The 21,030-nt window shown below is 36.6% G+C and overlaps 1 protein-coding gene across 4 annotated transcripts in view; it reads left to right on the top strand.

Annotated features, from left to right (window-relative positions):
- Positions 1–308: 308 nt before the first annotated feature.
- Positions 309–21,030, top strand: part of LOC115220694 (casein kinase II subunit alpha) — a 106,548-nt gene continuing 85,826 nt past the window's right edge. The window contains exon 1 of one of the 4 annotated variants that reach the window (XM_029790825.2): positions 309–956. In XM_029790825.2, the coding sequence (XP_029646685.1) occupies positions 862–956 (95 nt within the window). In that variant the 5' untranslated portion in view covers positions 309–861. The remainder of the gene's footprint in view (positions 957–21,030) is intronic. The other 3 variants (XM_029790826.2, XM_029790827.2, XM_029790828.2) reach the window with 3 other exon arrangements.

The raw sequence follows: 21,030 nt of genomic DNA, 5'->3' as shown, positions 1-21,030 counted from the left end.
CATGAACAAAATTTGCCTGGTCTCATCCAATTCCACCACCACCACCATACTAATTTGGTTCTCTATAGACATTGCACATTTTATCTTTGCATATACATGCATGCGTATATAGGAAGAGAAGCATGCGCATGTAAGATATTAAATATATGTCCATCCTCTTGAGTGAGAACTAGCTACAGATGACATTATCATCGCCTTGCTCTCCTAAACTCTATCAAATGTCATCTTTTCCAGTTTCCTATTTGTTGTTTGCAGAGCTGAGAGAAACACCAGAGAGCGAAGTAAAAAAGGGCAAATAACTTCTCTTGGAGGGGTGACAGCCTCGTTTCCACTTGGCGGGCCAACTCTAGACGCCATATTGTGGCCAATGTTTGAAAGATGTGAATGTGGAATATTTATACCTGTTGCCTCAATAATGCTTTTTGGTGAACTGAAAGCAACACGAAACGATTTGTGGACGACTTATCTAACATTTATTAATTGTCCCAGTTGAAAAATTCCTTCCTTTTTTGCAGGGAAGGCATTCGTTGAAGTCTTCAAAGGTGTACATTAATTTGGATGTGTGGATGGATGGCATGCAATAGGCCATCTTGATTGATTTCAACAATTACAATTTCACAAGATTATCGTCGAGTGGCGACTCATTCAAACTATTGTGTGTTGCATTTGGATAGTGTATATATCCATCTACATCTATATATTTATTAATATATATAGATATCATTTACCTTCGTGGTTGTTTTAATTTTTTTCTGACCTGTTTGAAGGAGTATCGAAATTTTGCGTGGAGTATTGTCCAAAATTGTTCAAAGGACAGCAGCAGCCGGTGAAATTGCGTATTCGGTCGCAAAACCTAGAAAAATGCCGGCACCTAGCAGGGCACGAGTGTACGCAGATGTGAACACGCACAGACCTCGAGAATATTGGGATTACGAATCCCATGTTGTTGAGTGGGGGTGAGTAACATTTAAAAAGACCAGAAAAAATCTCTTCATAAAATGCTTTTTCATGTTAGAAAAAAAATTGCCTACATTTTGTACAATTAATGAATTCTCTCCTACTCGCACACTTTCATTCTAAGCACCTCGTTCGGTCTTCATTTTACGAAACGTCTCTATTTGATGTCCACATTATATATTTATATATATTTATATATATATATATTTATATATATATATATATATGTGTGTGTGTGTGTAATATATTGTAAAGTTGGAATGTTCTCTTTGAAGCACCGGATGATGGCAATTCCATGCCAGAGATGTGAGTCTCAGCAGAAATATTTTAGATTTAATGTATTTAAAGCGCAAAAGAAATTACAAGTATTGAGCGTAAAAAGAAAATCATTAAACTTCATCTGCTCGTTAACATTGGTGCTTTTTCTGCCCGTTTTCTATTTGCTCCATGCTCTAATTAATGTGTGCATTTAATATATATCTATATATATATATATATGTGTGTGTGTGTGTGTGTGTGTTCGAGTGTTTCTGCCGTTTTTCGTGGTGAAACTCTGAACGTGGTCACGTGTGTCATGTCTGCTATAAAAGAAGAACCTTTTCGAGATAAGATTGCAGAGATTCTTACAATGGGAAGAGGTTGTCAGCACTGGTCTCCTCTCTTTTATAATACGTAATTGAAATTAAAGATATCGAATGCTACTTTCCAATCGAATGTCATATTGTAATTAAGATGGGTCTTGACGGGGTGTAATGTTAATAATGAGTAAAGTGTTTTAAGGGACAGCCACATCTTAGGGACTGGCTAAGATTTATAGGGGACAAATAGTCACCGTCGTCATGTTAAGGCAATAAGAATCTAACAAAGTGCTGGAATTATAGCAAGGAAAGGAAACCGGGTAACTGTTCCTCATCACTAAGAGCTTGCCAAAAGAAAGGGGGAAAAAAATCCTGATGCTTCTTGCTTTGATAGCCAAGACTGGCGATCGAGAAAAATAGGAGCTTAATACGTTCATGTTTTAAGAGATAAAGGAAAGGAAATTTTTCGTGTGTAGGATTCGAAACCTGACTTATGGATTCACTTTGTCACGAACTTAGTGTTTCAACTCTGCGTTGGCCACTATAATAATAATAATAAAAATAATACTGATTAAAAAAAAAATCTTTTAATGTCGGCATGTAAGATTTGGAATTTGTAGGAGAGGAAAAAATCGGAACTAGTGTTTCACATCGTAATAGCAATAATAATAATAATATAATGATTCTATTAGTTTGTGTTTTTTTGCCTCTTTTGTCTATTATGGTATATTCTGGTAACAAAGAAATCCTCCAGTTTTTGCTGTGAATTCGGTCAAGTTAGTGGGAAAGAACTAACACCTCTTTCGTATTAAACCTCAAATGACTAAATTTAGTGCTTCAGACAAACATTGACATCATTTCAATTGATGAAGATTATTGAATTTATTTTAATTGTTTTCAGTACAATCAGTGATTCGAAAACGATATACGACGTACTTTTTTTATTTTTATTTTAAAAAGCTTGGATTCTATTAAAAATCAAGCTATATATATATATTTGTGTGTGAGGATAGACAGATACATTCACACTTCCACATCTACATTTGTTCTTATTTCATTGTCATACATGTTTTGTCATTGATATTATTTTGTCGAATTGTCTGCCAATCCAAAGATGGCATTGGGCAAAGCATGAACGTCACATTTTCTTAATTTCTTCCAACATAAATTTGGGATCTGATTCCTATTTAAGAAATTTGTAATTGTTGGTGAATCTGATTTCGAATCCTAAATTGGAACTTATTCACTTGTCGCTTAATGTTAAGGAGATGCATGATTGCCACAACTTCCTATCCCCCGCCCCACAATTTTTGTAAATCATCCATAGGGGTTACTTGGTTTATAAGTTATGTCCATGTGATTAATATTTGACCTTGTGAAGTGAGATCTTATTAAAAATGGAAGCTTCTCACAGAGAAGTAGTGATCGCCGCCAACTCCATTCATCTGCGTATATTTTAGGCTGCACATTGTCCCTTTCCCTCTTCACCGAAATCCCGCCTCCCCCCCATTCTGTATTGTTCATGCTTAGGGGTCGGGGAATGTTGAATAAACGGAACGGTAGTGTCCCAGACGCTAGACATAAATTGGCTGAGGCAAGGCAGAAAGATGCCCGGCCAGTAGCAGATTTTTCTTTTATCCTTTTTAACACGGACCCCTTTCTATATTAAGACCGAGTTAATATATTCATTCTGGCAAATCGGTTCATTTAATTAGTCTATATTAATAGTTGGTGTCGGTGGATTTTCGGCCGTTTCCTTCCACTCTTTTCTCTTGTCTCTCTTCTTCTTCTTCTCACTTCATGATTGCTTCCGTTCTCACTTGCTGTCATTTCTTACTGATATAAAAATCTCATTGTTTAAAAGTCTAACCGTTAGTTTTACAATATTCGTTTCCCCCTTTTTAATCCCTATTCCTTATTCGGTTTGTTATTAATGTCGTTATTGTTGCAATTGTTGAAATTATTAGCAAGTATTATCGACGCGTAAAAGATGGGGGAAAAGAAAAAAAAATTTTTTTTTCTCAAATATGTGTGTTTGATGGATTATGAAATAAATGATTGAGACAAACGGTATAGAATCACCCTGTAAGTCCTCCTGCCCCAATCTACCCGACATCCTAGTATTGTTTTACTGAGTCTAACTGATGATTTCATCTTAATACCCTCATCAACGTAAAAATGGCGGTGGCGGTAGCGAGGACAGACTAATAATAATGATAATAATAATCACAATAATCGTTTTTTTCTTCTTCTTAGAGACAAGCCTGATGTTGTAAGAAAGGATACTTGTAGTACTTATGGAATCGATCTAATATCTTACCGGTTCTTAAAACTCCAAATGAATGAATGCTCAAATCGACAAAAGTCGGCAAAATTTGAACAGCTGCAATTAACCGAACCGAATAGTCAAGTACAAGATTGGATCTTTATTTTGTTAGTCATATCAAAAATAATAACGAGACGTAAGCACGAGGTCAGCAAATTAATTAATTTCTTTTTTTGTGGAGTAGTGTGGTCGATTTAATCAACTCCAATATTTTAATGCTTACGAAAGGCAAATATAAACTCCGCTGGGATTTGAACTCGGAACGTAAAGGGACGTAACTAAATACAGCGACGCATTTCGTCTTGGCTTTTTATAATATCTTGATGTTTTCTATTAAGATAATTTATGATAAGTTAGCAAAACGATTATTCTGAAATGTTCGCTTTGAAAAATCCCATCGTTTAGAAATCTGGGAAAGACACCCTCTTTATTATTTCGTACATATTCTTGATAGCTATAAATTAAGCTATGCTCTACTCTTTGGAACAGATCACTATGTATATAGATTCCTTAATTCCAAATTGTTACGTATTTTTTTTTATAAGTGTTCAATGAAACAATATTTCTTTATAATTTAAGCTGTCGTAGGTTTTAACCCTACGCTGTTTTTCGTTTCATGTTGACTCAGTGTTCGTCTCCTGTTCAGGCATGGCTGTGTGGTTTAGAAGTTCGCTTTGCAACCACGTGGTACAGATTAAGTCCTGCGTGGCACCAGGGGCAAAGTGTCGACCCGACCAGGGTTTTGTGAGTGAATTTGATAGATGAAGACTGTTGTTTGTGAGCGTGCGTCTTCGAATTTGTTCCTCTACCGCTTGACAACCGGTGTTGGTATGCTTACGTCCCTGTAACTTAGAGGTTTTGTCAAGAAGGGTCTCATAGATTAAGTACCAGACTTAATGAGATCACGCCCCAGCATGGCCGCAGTCCGACTTCAAGCAAGTGAAAAAAAAAAAAAATAAACGCTGGAATGTTGCAGATAAAATGTTTTTTTCTGATGAAGGTGATAAAACTCTATAATTCGAACAATTTTGTATTTATTTGAAGCATGGGTTTTTTGCAAAAAGAATCTGCTTAATATGTATCTCTGTGAGATACAAGTTTTACATGTAACGTTTGTTTTATTTCAATATTTATTTGATCTTCTTAGTCTTGATTCATGCTAGTTATCTGTTCTTGGTTACACCATCTGTTCTGTAAGTGAGTCTATTTATTGCCAAAGCCAAATGTAGTTGTCATCAAATTTCACGAAGGAATGGTATCTTGGTTTACTGAAACAAAGTTCTTAATTTTCGATATTAGGGGATATAAATTGGACGAGCGCTATATTTCCTTTTCTATTTGAAACATAAGAAAATACAGAATTTTCACTGATAAAATATATTTGTATGTATAAAAAAGGATGTTACAGTAATTATGATACCTATTGCATCTCTTGTAACGTATAAGGCAAATATGCTTTTCATTTAATGTAGTGCATGTGTGTGTGTGTATATATGCACATACAACGCACACACACCCGTGTATGTGTGTGTGTATGAGAGAGAAAAGCAGGAAGTCATTTAATGGTTTTTGGTAAATCACCGAAACTTGTACAAAAAAAACAAAAAACAACCTTACCCAGGAACAAACGTTAAACATTAGTTTTGTAATATCTCATTAGGTATTATGTGCTTTTGCATGTAGAGGCTGTATTGCCTTTTTTTTCTTATGTGTAATTTAAAAAATTATCTTTATTAACTTGATATCACACTTCAATATTCCATTTTGATCTCTTTTCTTTCAAAGAATAGAAAAATTACTTATGGTCACTTTTTGTTAGATATGAGCAATTTACTTTGTATTTGTATTTCCTGTGTAATATGAAACTAATTCACCAGGACTTAATACTTTAGCCATTGGTTGAACATAAATTAATATACATATACAAACACACATATAGACATACCTTTGTTGATTTTATAAGCCATTTGCTTTTAATAATGCTGATTCATAATGGCAAATGTTTTCTCATCATCACTGATGATTTTGGAAAGACTCCAAATGCATGAATATATAAATCATTTGGACACGGCAAAACTTTTCTCATTTCAACTTGGACTCTAACATTTTGGCTATTTGTGTGGTATTCGTTTTGCTTGTAGTTTACCTATAGAATATTCTTTAATCATTATCTGTTATACTCATACAGAGTATTATTCCTAATCTCAAACAGCTGTTTTTCCATATGTTAAGAGAACTGTTAACTTTTGAATTTATATATTTTTCTGTGAGTAATTTCAGAGAGGAATTAATGAGCTCTGATTTTCTGTGAAGGATTTTCTGAAGTCAGGGAATGGCGAGCAACTCAAAAGTTGAATGTATCTGAATGTTATTTTAAAATGTGGACAAGAATATTCCCAAGACAAAGCAGTTTTGAAGAAAGAATTCAGTACTTTGTTTATTGGAGTGTGTGGCAGTAAAGCATCAGTGGTGATTCATTTTTCACATGAGTTAATAGGTAAAATGGGATGGTTTTGAAGAATATGCTAAGAGATGTGACTCAGCAGTAGTTATCAGTAAAAACTTGCTCTGATATTTGATTGAGGTTGCAGTCCTCTGTTATATGGTCATTTAGGCCACATACTGAAGATTTATAGCTTCTAAGACAAATCTTAAGCAGTGAGGTATTTGCAATCGGGTCATTCCTGGTTCTCGTTTAATGTTCAGTGCTTTGGGCAAGTGTTTCTTAACTTGAGGACAGGGATGAAATCGAAACCTTCGGTGAAATTTAGTAGTACATGGAAAATGTGCAGAAACTGGTCAGTAACTTCCATCAGGAGTCACATTCTCCTTCATCAAAGATGCAGGAATGGATCTGTGGATAAGGAGTTCACCTTGTCATCTCTCAAAGTTTTCAAGTAGCTGCCAGATGGAGGCCTATACAAATATTTGAAATAAGAGCTATCTACATCTTATTGTCTCAGTGACATTGAGAAAGGGGTAGTTCCCACAAATAACCACTGAATGGTACAGTATAGATTCCATCTGGTGGTACAGTCCACTTAGCTGTAAATATGTACCATGTTGCTGTGCCATACATCAGTCTATATGTAAGTACCATCAAATTTGTGCAGTTCTCACATATGTAAAAAGATACTATGTGGTGGTGTTATAAATAGTGCCATTTCACAGTGCCCTGGCTGCCAAACAGGTGGATTGTGTTCAAGAAAGGCTTCAGTCTGCCAAGTCAGTGAGTTAAAACAGATGTTTGCTCTCCTGCTGCAGAGGTTTTGTCCTGGCATTTTATAAGTATATGGAAATATTTAAGGGTTTCAGCTATTCAGCTGTGGCAATGCTGCGACACTACACATGCACTGCATGTAGGCATAGCTGTGTGATGGAGAAATTTGCTTGCAACCACAAGATTTTGGTTTCGGTCCCACTGTGCAACCTTAAGCAAGTATCTTTTATCTTCCCAGTTCAACCTTGTGAAAATTTGGTCGATGGAACCTGTAAGAATTCCATCATGTGTATAGGCGTGCATGTTTGTATCAACCTCTTGACATTAGCATTCTGATTGTAAACAGTTGCCATTTGTTTGCAATATTTCTTGCAAATTTTGAAGTGGTCATTGTTTCAAGGAATAGCAAAAATACTGCCTTGCTTGAAAGCAGTTGAGAGCTGGCAATAGGGAGACCAACTGTAGGAAACCAGTCCCAGTAAGTTTTGTCTGAGAGGACATCCAGCTGTAGAAACCATGCCAAAACAGGTACTGGAGTATGATGCAGTCCTTGACTCATTGGCTCTTTGTCAAACTGTCCAGCCCATACCAGCATGGAACATGGACGTTAAATGATGATGAATGTAAGCATAGAGAATTAGATGTTAAAATGACGATAATATTGGTGGATTAGATAGCAGAATCAGCGGAGTGTCAGATAAAATATATTGTGGTTGCCTTTCTTTACATTCTGAGTTCAAATCATAAATTCTCTTTGGTTTTTACACTTGTGAAGAATATTAGTGTTTCCAAGAAGCTTATGTGAATCATCATCATCATCGTTTAACGTCCGTTCTCCATGCTAGCATGGGTTGGACGGTTCGACAGGGGATCTGGGAAGCCAGAAGGCTGCACCAGGCTCCAGTCTTATCTGGCAATGTTTCTACAGCTGGATGCCCTTCCTAACGCCAACAACTCCGTGAGTGTAGTGGGTGCTTTTTACGTGCCACCTGCACAGGTGCCAGGCGAGGCTGGCAATGGCCACGGTCGGATTGGTGTATTGTACGTGCCACCGGCACGGAAGCCAGTCGAGGCGGCGCTGGCATGAGTCGGATAGTGCTTTTTACGTACCACCAGACCAGGGATCCTGGCTGGTTCAATTCGATTTCGCTTTTGCTTGCCCCAACATGTCTTCGCAAGCAAAGGGGGTTGGCATGGGTGCCTGTCGTCGGATGAGGTTCTATATCGAGGTCTTTGTGTCCAAGGGAGGAAAGGCATTCATGAGTGGGCTGGGCTCATTTGTCCTGCCTGGTCTTCTCACGTACAGCATATTTCCAAAGGTCTCAGTCGCTGGTCATTTCCTCAGTGAGGCCTAAAGTTCGAAGGTCGTGCTTCACCACCTCGTCCCAGGTTTTCCTGGGTCTACCTCTTCCATGGGTTCCCTCAACTGCTAGGGATTGGCACTTTCTCACACACCTATCTTCATCCATTCTCGCCACATGACCATACCAGCGCAATCGTCTCTCTTGCACACCACAACTGATGTTTCTTAGGTACAACATTTCTCTCAAGGTACTAACGCTCTGTCGAGTATGTACACTGACATTACACATCCATCGGAGCATACTGGCTTCATTCCTCACGAGCTTACGCATGTCCTCAGCAGTCACGGCCCATGTTTCACTGCCATGTAGCATGGCTGTTTGTACACATGCATCATACAGTCTGCCTTTTACTCTGAGCGAGAGGCCTTTAGTCACCAGCATAGGTAAGAGCTCCCTAAACTTTGCCCAGGCTATTCTTATTCTAGAAGTTACACTTTCAGCGCACCTACCCCCCACTACTGACTTGGTCACCTAGATAACGGAAGCTATCAACTACTTCTAGTTTTTTCCCCCTGGAAAGTGACGGAAGTTGTTTTCTGCAGATTTTCGGAGGTTAATGCTCCCGAGCATCTGCCACATACAAAAACTATCTTCCCAGTTAGCCTACCTTTGACATTGCTGTACCTCTTATGTGCCCATAGCTTACACTGGGTACATCTTATAGAGTTTCTACCTACACCTTTTCTACAGATCGAGCAGGGCCATCTTCCTGAAGACATTTGTGGATTGTCTACCTTCCTACTTATTAGTACTTTGGTTTTAGCTAGGTTGACCCTAAGGCCCCTCGATTCTAAACCCTCCTTCCACACCTGGAACTTCTCCAGTTCTGATAGTGACTCAGCAATTAGAGCATGGTCGTCAGTGTAGAGGAGCTCCCAGGGGCAACCTGTCTTGAATTCCTCCGTAATTGCCTGGAGGACTATGATAAATAGGAGGGGGCTGAGTACTGAACCCTGGTGGACCCCAACCTCTACTTTGAATTCTTCTGTGTACATGTTGCCAACCCTAACCTTACTTATGGCATCTCTGTACATGGCTTGCACAGCCCTTCATCACCAGCCATTCATCTATCCCTAGTTTCCACGTCTTTCAAAATGTCTTCCAATCTCACCAATAACAATACCAGATTACCAAGCAACACACTGTTAGATGAGTTGAGATAGATTGAAAAGATATGATATATAAATACAGAATAATAATAATAATAATAATAATAATCAAAAAGCTTAAATGGCATGGATTTGTTGTAAGACGTTTGCTTAACCACAATGGTTCTGGATTCAGTTCTGTTGTGTAGCTCCTTGGGCCAACCAAAGCCTGTGGATTTGGTAGATGGAAGTTGAAAGAAGCTTGTTGTATATGTTTGTGTGTTGTTTTTGTCCCCCACCCCACTTGGCAGCTGGTGTTGGTGTGTTTGTGTCCCTTAACTTAGCAGTTCAATAACCAAATCAAACATCGAAAGAGTGCATCTATTTTCCAATGAGTGTATTGTCTCTTGGGGATGAATTCTTTTTACACAGGAAAAGGAGTGCAATATGGCCATATTGCATCCAGGTAGGCCTCATTGGAAGTGTAAAATTGTGTGGGGAAAGGAAGATATTTTATGTATACAAGTGCAATATTGAAACTTAATAATAGAATTATAATTTATAATTGGAAAATAAATATATTGAAAATGTTCACACATGGATATATGGTTAAGAGATTTGTTTTGCAACCACATGGTTTCAGGTTCAGTCCTGCTACACAGCACCTTGAGCAAGTGTCTTTTACAAACACCCTGAGCCAACCAATGTCTTGAGAGTGAACTTGGTAGACAAGCTATATTGAATCCTCTGTATGTGTGTGTGTATATATATATATATCATCATCATCATCACCATTGTCGTTTAACATCTACTTTCTATGCTGGCATGGGTTGGACGGTTTGAGGACTGGCAAGCCAGGAAGCTGCACCAGGCTCCAATTTGATTTGGCAAGGTATCTACAGCTGGATACCCTTCCTAATGCCAACCACTCCAAGAGTGTAGTTGGTGCTTTTTACGTGCCACCGGCACAGGAGCCAGTCGGACGGCACTGGCATTGGCCATGCTCAAATGGTGCTTTTTACATGCCAGTCAGGTGGCACTGGCATCAGCCATGACTCTGATTTCACTCGGTTCAACAGGTCTTCACAAGCATGGCATTTTGCCTGACGATTGAAGAGTAGTTTTAAACGGGCCAGTTATGCGACACTGGCACCAGTTACAACTAGGATCTCATTTGGCTTACTGGGTCTTGCTGGGTCTTCTCAAGCACAGCATATCTCCAAAGGTCTCGGTTGCTTGTCATTGCCTTTGTGAGGCCCAATGTTTGAAGGTCATGCTTCACCACCTCATTCCATATCTTCCTGGGTATCTCTCTTTCACAAGTTCCCTCCACTGTCAGGGTCTGACATTTCACACAGCTCTCCTCAACCATACACATGACCATACCAGCGCAGTGGTCTTTCTTGCACACCACGTTTGATGCTTCTTGTGTCCAATTTTTCTCTCAGGGTGCTTACACTCTGACGTGTATGCACACTGACATTGCACATCTAGCAGAGCATACTAGCTTCATTTCTTTCAAGCCCATGCATGTCCTTGATATGTTACAGCCCATGTTTCACTGCCATGTAGCATGGCAGTTTGCACACGGGCATCATACACTTTACCTCTTACTCTGAGGGAGAGGCCCTTTGTTACCAGCAGAGGTAGGAGCTCTCTAAACTTTGCCATGGTTACTCTTATTCTAGCAGCTACACTCTCAGAGCATCTGCCCACCGCTACTGACATGGTCATTTAGGTAACAGAAGCTATCAACTATTTCTAGTTTTTTCCCTCTAGCAGGTGACGGAATCTGTTTTCTGTACATCTTTGGTGTTTATTGCATCTGTGCATCTGCCACACACGGAAACTATCTTCCTAGTGAAACTTCCTTTGATATTGCTGCATCTCTTATGTGTCCATAGCTTGCACCAAGTACATGTTATGGAGTTTCTACCTACACCTTTTCTACAGATCGAGCAGGGCCAGCTACCTGAAGGGATTTGTGATTTGTCCGCCTTTCCACTTACTAAAACTTAGGTTTTATATATTTATGTGTGTAAGTATATATATATATATGTATCTGCAGGCATCACCTCAATTAAAGTTATGATTTTCAGAAACCAAATGAGATCGTGTGGCCATATTGTATGAATGGCAGTTGAATTCACACCCAAACAGCTGTTTTATGGTGAGTTTGCAGCATAAACCTAAAAAAAGGTTTAAGGATGGCATAAAGACTACTATGAAGTCACTTGGAATGGATCCAGAGGACATAGAAACCCTTGCTTCGGACTGAGCTGGATGGCAAACAAAAGTGGAGTGAAAGCGTTTGAAGAGGCCAGGATAATGCATGCAAGACTCAAGTTTTAAGGAAGAATGTTACAATCAAGAAGGTGAATCGCAATGACCCTTTTGTGTGCACAGTTTATGGTAGACCATACCTTTCTTTTGCTGGTCTCAAATCTCATTTGTGAACCCATGGAAAACAAACCTCCACCTACTATTCTGTCTATATGTCTGTGCACTCCTTTCAATGCAATGTATGCCAGGTCTGCAAATCTAACAGAGGCCTCAAAAATCATTTTAAGATCAACAAAAATCAGCAGCTCTTGGTAGTCCAAATCGGATGTGCAATCTATGTGGGTGTCTTTTCAGAACATTGCCTGGTTTAAAAAGCCACATCAGATGCCATGATGGTTCTAAGGTGTAGGTACAGGTGGTGGTCAAACTCTGCATAAGGAGTAGACAACCACCATATATACATATATATATATGTATGTATTGTGTGTGTGTGTGCATATATATATGTATATATATAATCATTGTCATTTTATTGTCCATTTTCTATACTTTGGGCCAGACAGAATTTTTTGAAGTGGATTTTCTACTGCCAAATAAGGTAACATTTCCCCGTGACATATTTTCTTGGAAGATAGGAAATAGCCACCACTTGTATGTGATGTGAAGGCAAGGAGATGAACACGTACATATATGACTGGTTTCTTCCAGTTTTTGTCTACGAAATTCATTCATTAGGCTTTGGTCAGCCGGTGACTATAAAAGATACTTGCCCAAGGTGCCACACAATGAGACTAAACCTGGAACCATGTCGTTGTAAAGCAAACTTCTTAACCTAGCTAGGCCATACCTGTGCCTCAATATCTTGGTATTTCCCCCTCCTGTCTATTGCTTGATAATTGGTGTTTGTTTATATCCCCATGACTTAGTGGTTCAGCAAAAGTACCAGGCTTAAAACAATGAGTAGTGGGGTTTGATATGTTTGACTAAAGCCCAGTGAAGGTGGTGGCCCAGCATGGCCACACTCCAGTGACTGGAACAACTAAATTATGAGTTATATTTTTTGAAGACCTACACATTCCAAGCTATGTTTGCCGTGTGGCTTTTGCTGCTAGTTTTCTTTCTATTGGCCTCTTAGATGTATCCTTTAGCTTCTTCCAATTTCATTTACAATTCTATACACTTTGTATATGTCGTAACAATGTTTTATAACATTTATTTTGTGATGATGGCTGTAAAAGTTGCAGTGTGGAATCAACTGTGATTTATGGTACCACAAATTTGATTCCTCTGTAATTGTATGACTGCCTTGCTTATTCCCATCTACATTGCTGAGGACCAGGGATCGTGGATATAGACACCATCAATTCCTGCCTGTGGCTATAATTGAGCATTCAGCCTGGAGTTTTCCAGTTCATTCTTTGATGTTGTATAGTTAATGTCTTCTCAGTCTTGTTTTCCAGTGACTTTTCTCTCTTAGATTATGGTTGCTGAGGTTCTGGGCTTTCTCTTCCTAACAGTTGCTAAAAATTCTCTTTCTGTTTCCTCCCCAGGTATCGACTGTCTTGTTTAATGGTCAGTCCAGCTGATCTTCAGCATTCTCCAGTCGCACCTTGTTTCAAAATCTGAAATGGTGCAACAGGCCAAAATTAATGCCTTCAGGAGCTTTATTTTGATGTTCTTGTTTTTAATTAGACCTACCATATTTCTTAATAATTGGAAGTATACAACATACATGGACAAGGTGAATTGTCAGGATACTTTTTGGCACCTTAACCTGTTTAGTGTTAAAGGTTGCTGCTATGCCATTGTGGTTTATATATATATATAAATTTAGAATAGGATAAAATCTTTATAAGAATTTATCAAGTAGTCAGTGTGAAAACCTCATAAGGGAAAGATTTATAATTATTCCCTTAATATGCCCTTAATATAAATTATATATATATATATATATATATGCCCTCAATATAAATAAATAAATATATATATATATATATCTCATTGTTGTTTAACATTCATCTGCCATGATATGTATACATATATAATCATCATCCTCATTTAATGTCCATCTTCCATGATATATATATATATAGATAAAATTTTTTTTATTAAAAAGCTGTAAAAAGTAAACTGATATAAAAATAATAAAGTATAAAACATACTGCAACAGAAAATAACTAGAAGATTGAACACCTGAGTCAACTTCACAAGTTGTTTTCAAAGAAATATACTCATAACATTTTGGTGAGATTAAAGTATTGTTGGAATGTGAAATCGAAGTTAACGTATGAAAGAAAAATTCTATCAAAAGTTTGTATCTTTAAAATTTCTAAAAGGAACCTTATATAATAAATGGGATAGTTAAATCAAATATTAATATCCTGTTCTTAGTAGCAGAACTACTTTGACCAGATCCTCCTTCATAGAAGTCCTTAAATCGGATTGATTTTTAACCTATTAGTATTTGGAATTACCGTCAAATGTAATGCTATTTATTCACATTGTTTTGAATTAATCAAGCTCAAAAAGGGGCCATCAAAAATATTTGTAACTTAAATTTCTTGTCAGAAGGTGCATAAATACCAATGATTCATGATAAAATAAGGAATATGTAATAGTGTTGTATTGTTTAACCAGTTTCGAATGATGTTTTGAAGGTTTTCATCAATTTTCTTATCAAAATACTCTTTCTTGTCGGAAGAAAATTCAGAAACATCTTATTCGTCTGAAGACAAGCCACTATTATTTACTTTTTCATATTTTGTAAATCCTTCAAGGTCAGAATCAGTAATTACAAAAACAAAAAAATCCATCTCTATTTGAAACATTGGAAAATTTCACAGTATCTACAATTGTATTTAGGCGAAAATGGCTTTAATATCACATCTTGCTTGAGATGTCAGTAATGTGATTACCTTGAGAATGATATCAGGTAGAAGCCAGATCTAGTCAGATTGAGCATAAAACAGAATATTTGGGCTGGATATGGCTGGTTTAAATGCTAATGGTTTAAATTGGTGCCTATGTAATTAGCAATTTTAATGCATTCTATTACATTTAGTCAGGGTCAGTAACTTAGTATTTGCTTTTGATTCTGCAACTCATTTTATGACTTTCTGCAAAGGTTTCATTTGTCAGGTTAATTTTTAAGTCGTTTTTAATAAACTGTCAATATTTCTGATATAGGTTGTGAACTTTTAGACATTATCAGTTTGAAAGTTTCAAGCATTGTCATTTGCAGTTGTTCATTCCAGACATTTCTCTGTTATACTCTTATGTTACGGTGCCATTTTCCACACTTGTTTCTATTTCTGCCCTCTTCTTATTAATTCTTGAATTGTCTTCAAGTTTCTACTTCTATATTTTTTTCTGTTTTAACTTGATTTTTGTCTACGCAAGGTTTTCAGAATTATTTTCTTGACTATTTTAACACCAGATAAAGTCTAACATCCAAGAACAGCAGCCGTCTCTCCAACAGGCTTCTTTAGTTTCTCTTTACCAAATTTCACTCCAGTGGCTTTGGTTACTGGAAAACTTTGCCTGTGATAGGTTTCTACTGATTGGACCAACACTTTATTGCTGCTTGCACAGTGGTTTTTGTTTAATTTATGTAAAAGCACTCACTCCACTCTCGAAGTGTTTGGCGTTAGGAAGGGCATCCAGCTGTTGAAACTTTGCCAGATCAGATTGAGCCTGGTGCAGCCTCTGGCTCACCATCCATCCCAAGCCAGCTTGGAAAGCGGACGTTAAACGATGACGATAACTTCCATTGCAGCATGTAACTTTAGTATGTTTGGTTATTCTTGGTAGGGTTCCTCTTCCAATCAGTTTTCTAACATTGTATTCTGCCTTATAGAAGTTTGTTCTTTTTTCTGCATAGTAGATGACTGAGATGCTAAAAAACTAATTTGTTTATTCAATAAATTAGATTTTCTTCCAGTAAGGTATTTAGAATCTAATATTACTTTTAAGCATTTCTGATGTTAGATTTTCTGTAGATTTATTTTGTCAGCCACACCCTTAAAGGATGACAACTACAGTGAATTTAAATTTTTACACTGCTTCATACTTGAGTGGATGTAATCAGCCTCATATAATACTGTAGCAAAGAGTTTTTTAAGAGAATATTATTCACATGGCATATTTCTTGTTTTCTTTTGAAATGCAAGGTTTACTAAGAGTTTTATGTGTGAATTATTTCTGTAGTTTTTGGTACAGAGGTGTTTTAATATGTTTGTTGCACTAGTATATGAAAGAAAAATATTTGGTTGATTTTCTTAGAGAAATCAACGTGGAATCGTATATATGGGCGTCTTCTGTCATAGTCTTGACCAGGTCCACTTGTGTGAAATTTGTTGAACAGAACCTAGTACTGTTCTTTGATGGGTTTAATCTGGTGCCTTATTTAGCATCACCTGGCCCATGGGTATGTTTAGTGGTATTTTCTTTGTTGCAAGCAGTTGGACAAGGTCTCTGATTTAAAAGTGACACAAGATCCCTGAAATATCATTGGAAAATTAATCCTAAATGAATCTCTAAAACAGGCTTTTGGCAAACCTTGGCACTTACTGAATTTTGACCAGTTTTTTTTCTTTATATGGCTTTGGTATATAGCCTTTCTCAATTCATTTTACCTGAGCCAATTCAGTTTTCTTGAGTTTCCTGCTTAATTCCTCAACGAAGCAAATGATTTGGTTGTAAATAAAACTTCATATTCTTTTAAGTATTATTTACTGAAATTTAATCATTGTCTTCCAATCTGGTTTTTTATTGGTTTGTTTTCTCTTCACAAGAAGTCTGATTTATGAGTCTTGAACTTTTCAACGTACATTACCTTAATCTAAAATTCTCTATAACATGGCAGCAAAATGCATGACTTGGCATATTTATTCTTTTATTGTTTTTACTTGTTTCAGTCATTTGACTGCAGCCATGCTGGAGCACCACCTTTAGTACTTATTCCATTGGTCTCTTTTGAAGAACTGCTAAGTTATGGGGACGTAAACACATCAACATTGGTTGTCAAGTGATGGTGGACACACACACACACACACATATATGACAGGCTTCTTTCAGTTTCCATCTACCAAATCCACTCACAAGGTTTTGGTTGGCCCAAGGCTATAGTAGAAGACACTTACCCAAGATGCCATGCAGTGGGACTGAACCCAGAACCATGTGGTTGGGATGCAAGCTTCTTACCACACAGCTAACTCTTGGTTACTTTCTTTGGATATGTGACTAGACTTTTGATGACTTGTTCTAATTTTTTATGATATTCAGTTAAGCTTTTTTGATAAAAATTTTTTGTGACTGGTTTTGTTTTTTTATGAACTTTTTTGGTATATCTATTGATCTACATGTAAGAATAGGGTGCAAAGATATATTTAAATGGTGTGAAAAATAAAAACAAAGCTGGTTAGTATATTAGATTTCATTTCAAGTCTTGATATACAAATTTTAACTCTTTCAACTTGTAAATTCCCATTTTTGTTTTAAAGATTTTCCATGTTATCTATACATAAATTTTTTGTTGTACGGAAATGCTATGATGAGTTGGGGGTTAGTATTTTTTTGGCCACCTTCCTTGGTTATCTAATAGACCTACCTGTTTTCACTTTCCTTGCTCTGTTGTAGCTCTGAGATACACAGCTGTTTCCTCGCTGTATCTTTACCATGTCAAACTCATTCATCATCATCATTACTGATACTTTCAGAAACAAAATATCAATTTTTTTTCTGTATACTTTAGTTATATACATTTGCAGCCAAAATGTTCAGAACGGCATTGTTTTCGTCAGAAAAGTAAGTATAAATTTTTATCAAGGTAGTTTTATATTCTATAATTTTTACAGACAATAAATAGAATATAATATTGTATTGTTATTGTCTGAGATTTTGGTGTAATTTGAGAGGATAATACAAAAGTTATGGATGATTTAGTGATTTCCTGCAAAACCCATGGCGGCCAAAATGATCAGAATGGTTGAAAAAATAACAAAATAATAAAAAATGACAGAGAATACTGGAATTATTTAATATTTAGTGTGAAGCCCTTTAGCTTCAATCACACTTTGACATCTTTGACTGCATGAGGAAATTAAATTTTCAATTTCTTGCTGGGTGATCTTATTCCATTCTTCCTGAAGGGCATTCCATAATTGCTCAGTTGTTTTAGGATTTCTGGCTTTCGAACGTTCTAGAATATTCCATACATTTTCAATAGGATTGAGATCTGGGCTTTGAGCAGGCCAATCCATAACAATAACCTTTTCAGCCTTAAGGAAGTTCACGACCACCTTAGCCTTGTGACATGGGGCATTGTCCTGCATGAATATGGGTGGTCGCTTAGTTGAATTTCTCAGCACAGGCAAGACATGATCTTTTACAAGTTGTTTATAAACTCCTGCATTTACCTTTTCATGTAATCGCACCAAAGGGCCCCACACCATCTCCAGATATCATTCCCCAAACCATGACACTTCCTCCACCGAATTTAACACTAGTCTTAAGGCATTTAGGCAACAATTTTTCACCTACTTTTCTTCGAACGTACCTTTTCCCATCTGAGCCAAATAACATAAATTTAGATTCATCACTGAAATGCACCGTTTGCCATTTTTCTTGAAACCTCAACACATGTTTGTTTGCAAAGGTAAGACGACACTTTTTATTCTTGGAGCTGATCAGTGGCTTTACTGCAGGTGCTCTTGCTTGTAGGTCATATTCAACTAAACGACGAGACAGTTTTTCGAGATAAAGTTTTCTTCAATACAATGCTCATTTTCCGAGAAACAGCAGCAGCAGTTTTAAATCTGTCCCTTTTAACCAACTTTACCATAGCACGATCTTCTCTCTTGGTCGTTTTTCTTGGCCTACCTGTAAACTTTCTTGCTTCACACGAACCACAGTCATCGTAGACCTTAAGAATACCGTGTACATTACTTTTTGACTTGTTAACAATCTTTGCAATAGATCCAATACTTAAATTATCTTTCCTTCGAAGCTTTATAACCTGCTGATGAATTGGTAATGGAATAAGTGGCATTATATTAACAAAGTACACTGCAAATATTTTTACTAATGTTTAGTAAACGAACCGTCACGTAAACAAATTCAAAACATTAGAGTTTGCCGGTTAAATATACTAAAACATGGAGTAAAAGCAACTGTTCTGATCATTTTGGCCGCCATGGGTTTTGCAGTAAATCACTAAATCATCCATAACTTTTGTATTATCCTCTCAAATTACACCAAAATCTCAGGCAATAACAAATAATATCGTATTTATTGTCTGTGAAAATTATAGAATATAAAACAACTTTGATAAAAAATTATATCTACTTTTCTGACGAAAACAATGCCGTTCTGAACATTTTGGCCGCCACTGTATTTTAACACTCATCAAAATCTCTTGTTTCTCGTTTATTCCCTGCTGAAATAAAGAGTTGGATTTATGTCATCAAATACATCTATTATAATTCCATTCACATCTATGATGCTTTACAAGAGTATTTAAATCAACCTGACTGGGATTTAATTCTATTTTGCCCAGAAGGATGAAAAGCAAAGTTGAACTTTAAGGAAATTTAAAGTCAGAGATAAAGAGCTGCTGAATACTGCAAGGTTGATGTTTAAACAATTTCAACGTATCATTACATCAAACTTTTTAAAAACTGTTCAGGGTTATTCTTGTAATTTGGATTTCTTCTGATCAGTTACTCTTTCACTGTTAAAATTCGTAACTTCTGTATATTTCTAAACTTAATCCTGTCCAGCCTGTTGCTTTTATTTTTAAGTTCATTTTGCAATCGGATGGTTCTGGGTTTCATTCCACATGCACAGTATGGGCATGTGTTTTCTACTGTGGCCTAGAAAGTGCAGAAGCCATCAAACTGTAGAACTAATCTGTTGATTACTGTAATGTCACCATTGGACTGATGGGTGTCTTTAGCAGAGTCCATTTAGTTGCAGTCATTCAGACTGTCTCCAGTCCGAGGATTGAGTGCAACATTTTGATGTGTTGCTTTCAACTGTATCAACCCATTGGTTGTGGTCTTTCCCCCACTTCTTCACTATCATGAGAGATCTGGCAAAGATCATGGGAGCTGTTCTTCATCTGGACAAATGGAAGATGAATTATAATCTCTGTAATTCATTGGTATGGACAGATCTGCTTTAATCTGGTTCCTCTTTCTCTACTTATTTTACATTGAGTTTTTAGTCACAGTTTTTTATTATTGATTCTCATACCATTATAATCTTCATGCATCACCTTATCAACTTATTTAACATCACAAGTATAGAAGACATTTCTCTTCCTATTTGTCTGCTAAGAACTTTCAGTTTTCTCTATCTTGTTCTGTGTGACATGAAGTCTCTCCACCTCATCATATAACCTGTATATTTGATGAAAAGAAATTCTCTGTATCATCAGTAATAGCAGGTCATTAAATGTCTAGCTACTCTAGGCTCTAGTTGACAACTGATAAACCTATTTGTATTTGAAACCCACATTAAAGACAAGTTAAAGTAGTTCTGTATACATTTTTGCAAATAGAATTTTATTGAAGTAAGAATTGTTTCAGAAAGTCACACACGAGGGCTTCTAAGACTAGATTTTCCTCTCCAGCTCTAGTAATATTATTGATCTATAAATCAAATGGTTTTTTTCTGAATGTCAAGATATATCTTATTTTCATACTGGTTTTAGTGATTGGAATGTGGCCATACTAGGGTATTGTTTTCAAGGGTTTTAACAAATTATATTGGTTGTGCATATTTTAGTACCCAATTTATTGATCTTTGTCCTTTTTTTAAAAGGTTGGGTTTACCTTGAGTTGTGTCTATTTTTAGGGAGTTACCTCATTGCAGAGTAAATACCACTAAGACCAAAATCAGAACCAAGCACTTACAAAACTTTTTGAAGCACACCTTTTGTTCATTTTTTAAGCATTTAAATTTAAGATTCTCAAAAATTTCTAAATTTTCTTGATTGATTCTGTTCTGCAATGAGAATGCAATCATCTCTCTCTCTCTCTCTCTCTCTCTCTCTATATATATATATATATATATATATATATATATTAAACCTACCAAAACAGCTCTTGTTTTAATTTCATTGTAAGGGCTTTGTCATAAAATCATTTTTAGTTATGTACTGCAAATATGGCCTGCAAACTCTTCCACCATTCTACAAAACCATTAGGATATG

Source organism: Octopus sinensis, linkage group LG17 (genome assembly GCF_006345805.1).
Source record: "Octopus sinensis linkage group LG17, ASM634580v1, whole genome shotgun sequence".
Lineage (NCBI taxonomy): Eukaryota > Metazoa > Mollusca > Cephalopoda > Octopoda > Octopodidae > Octopus > Octopus sinensis.
The sequence above is the reverse complement of the archived record's forward strand: the minus strand, read 5'-3'. Positions and strand labels throughout refer to the sequence as shown.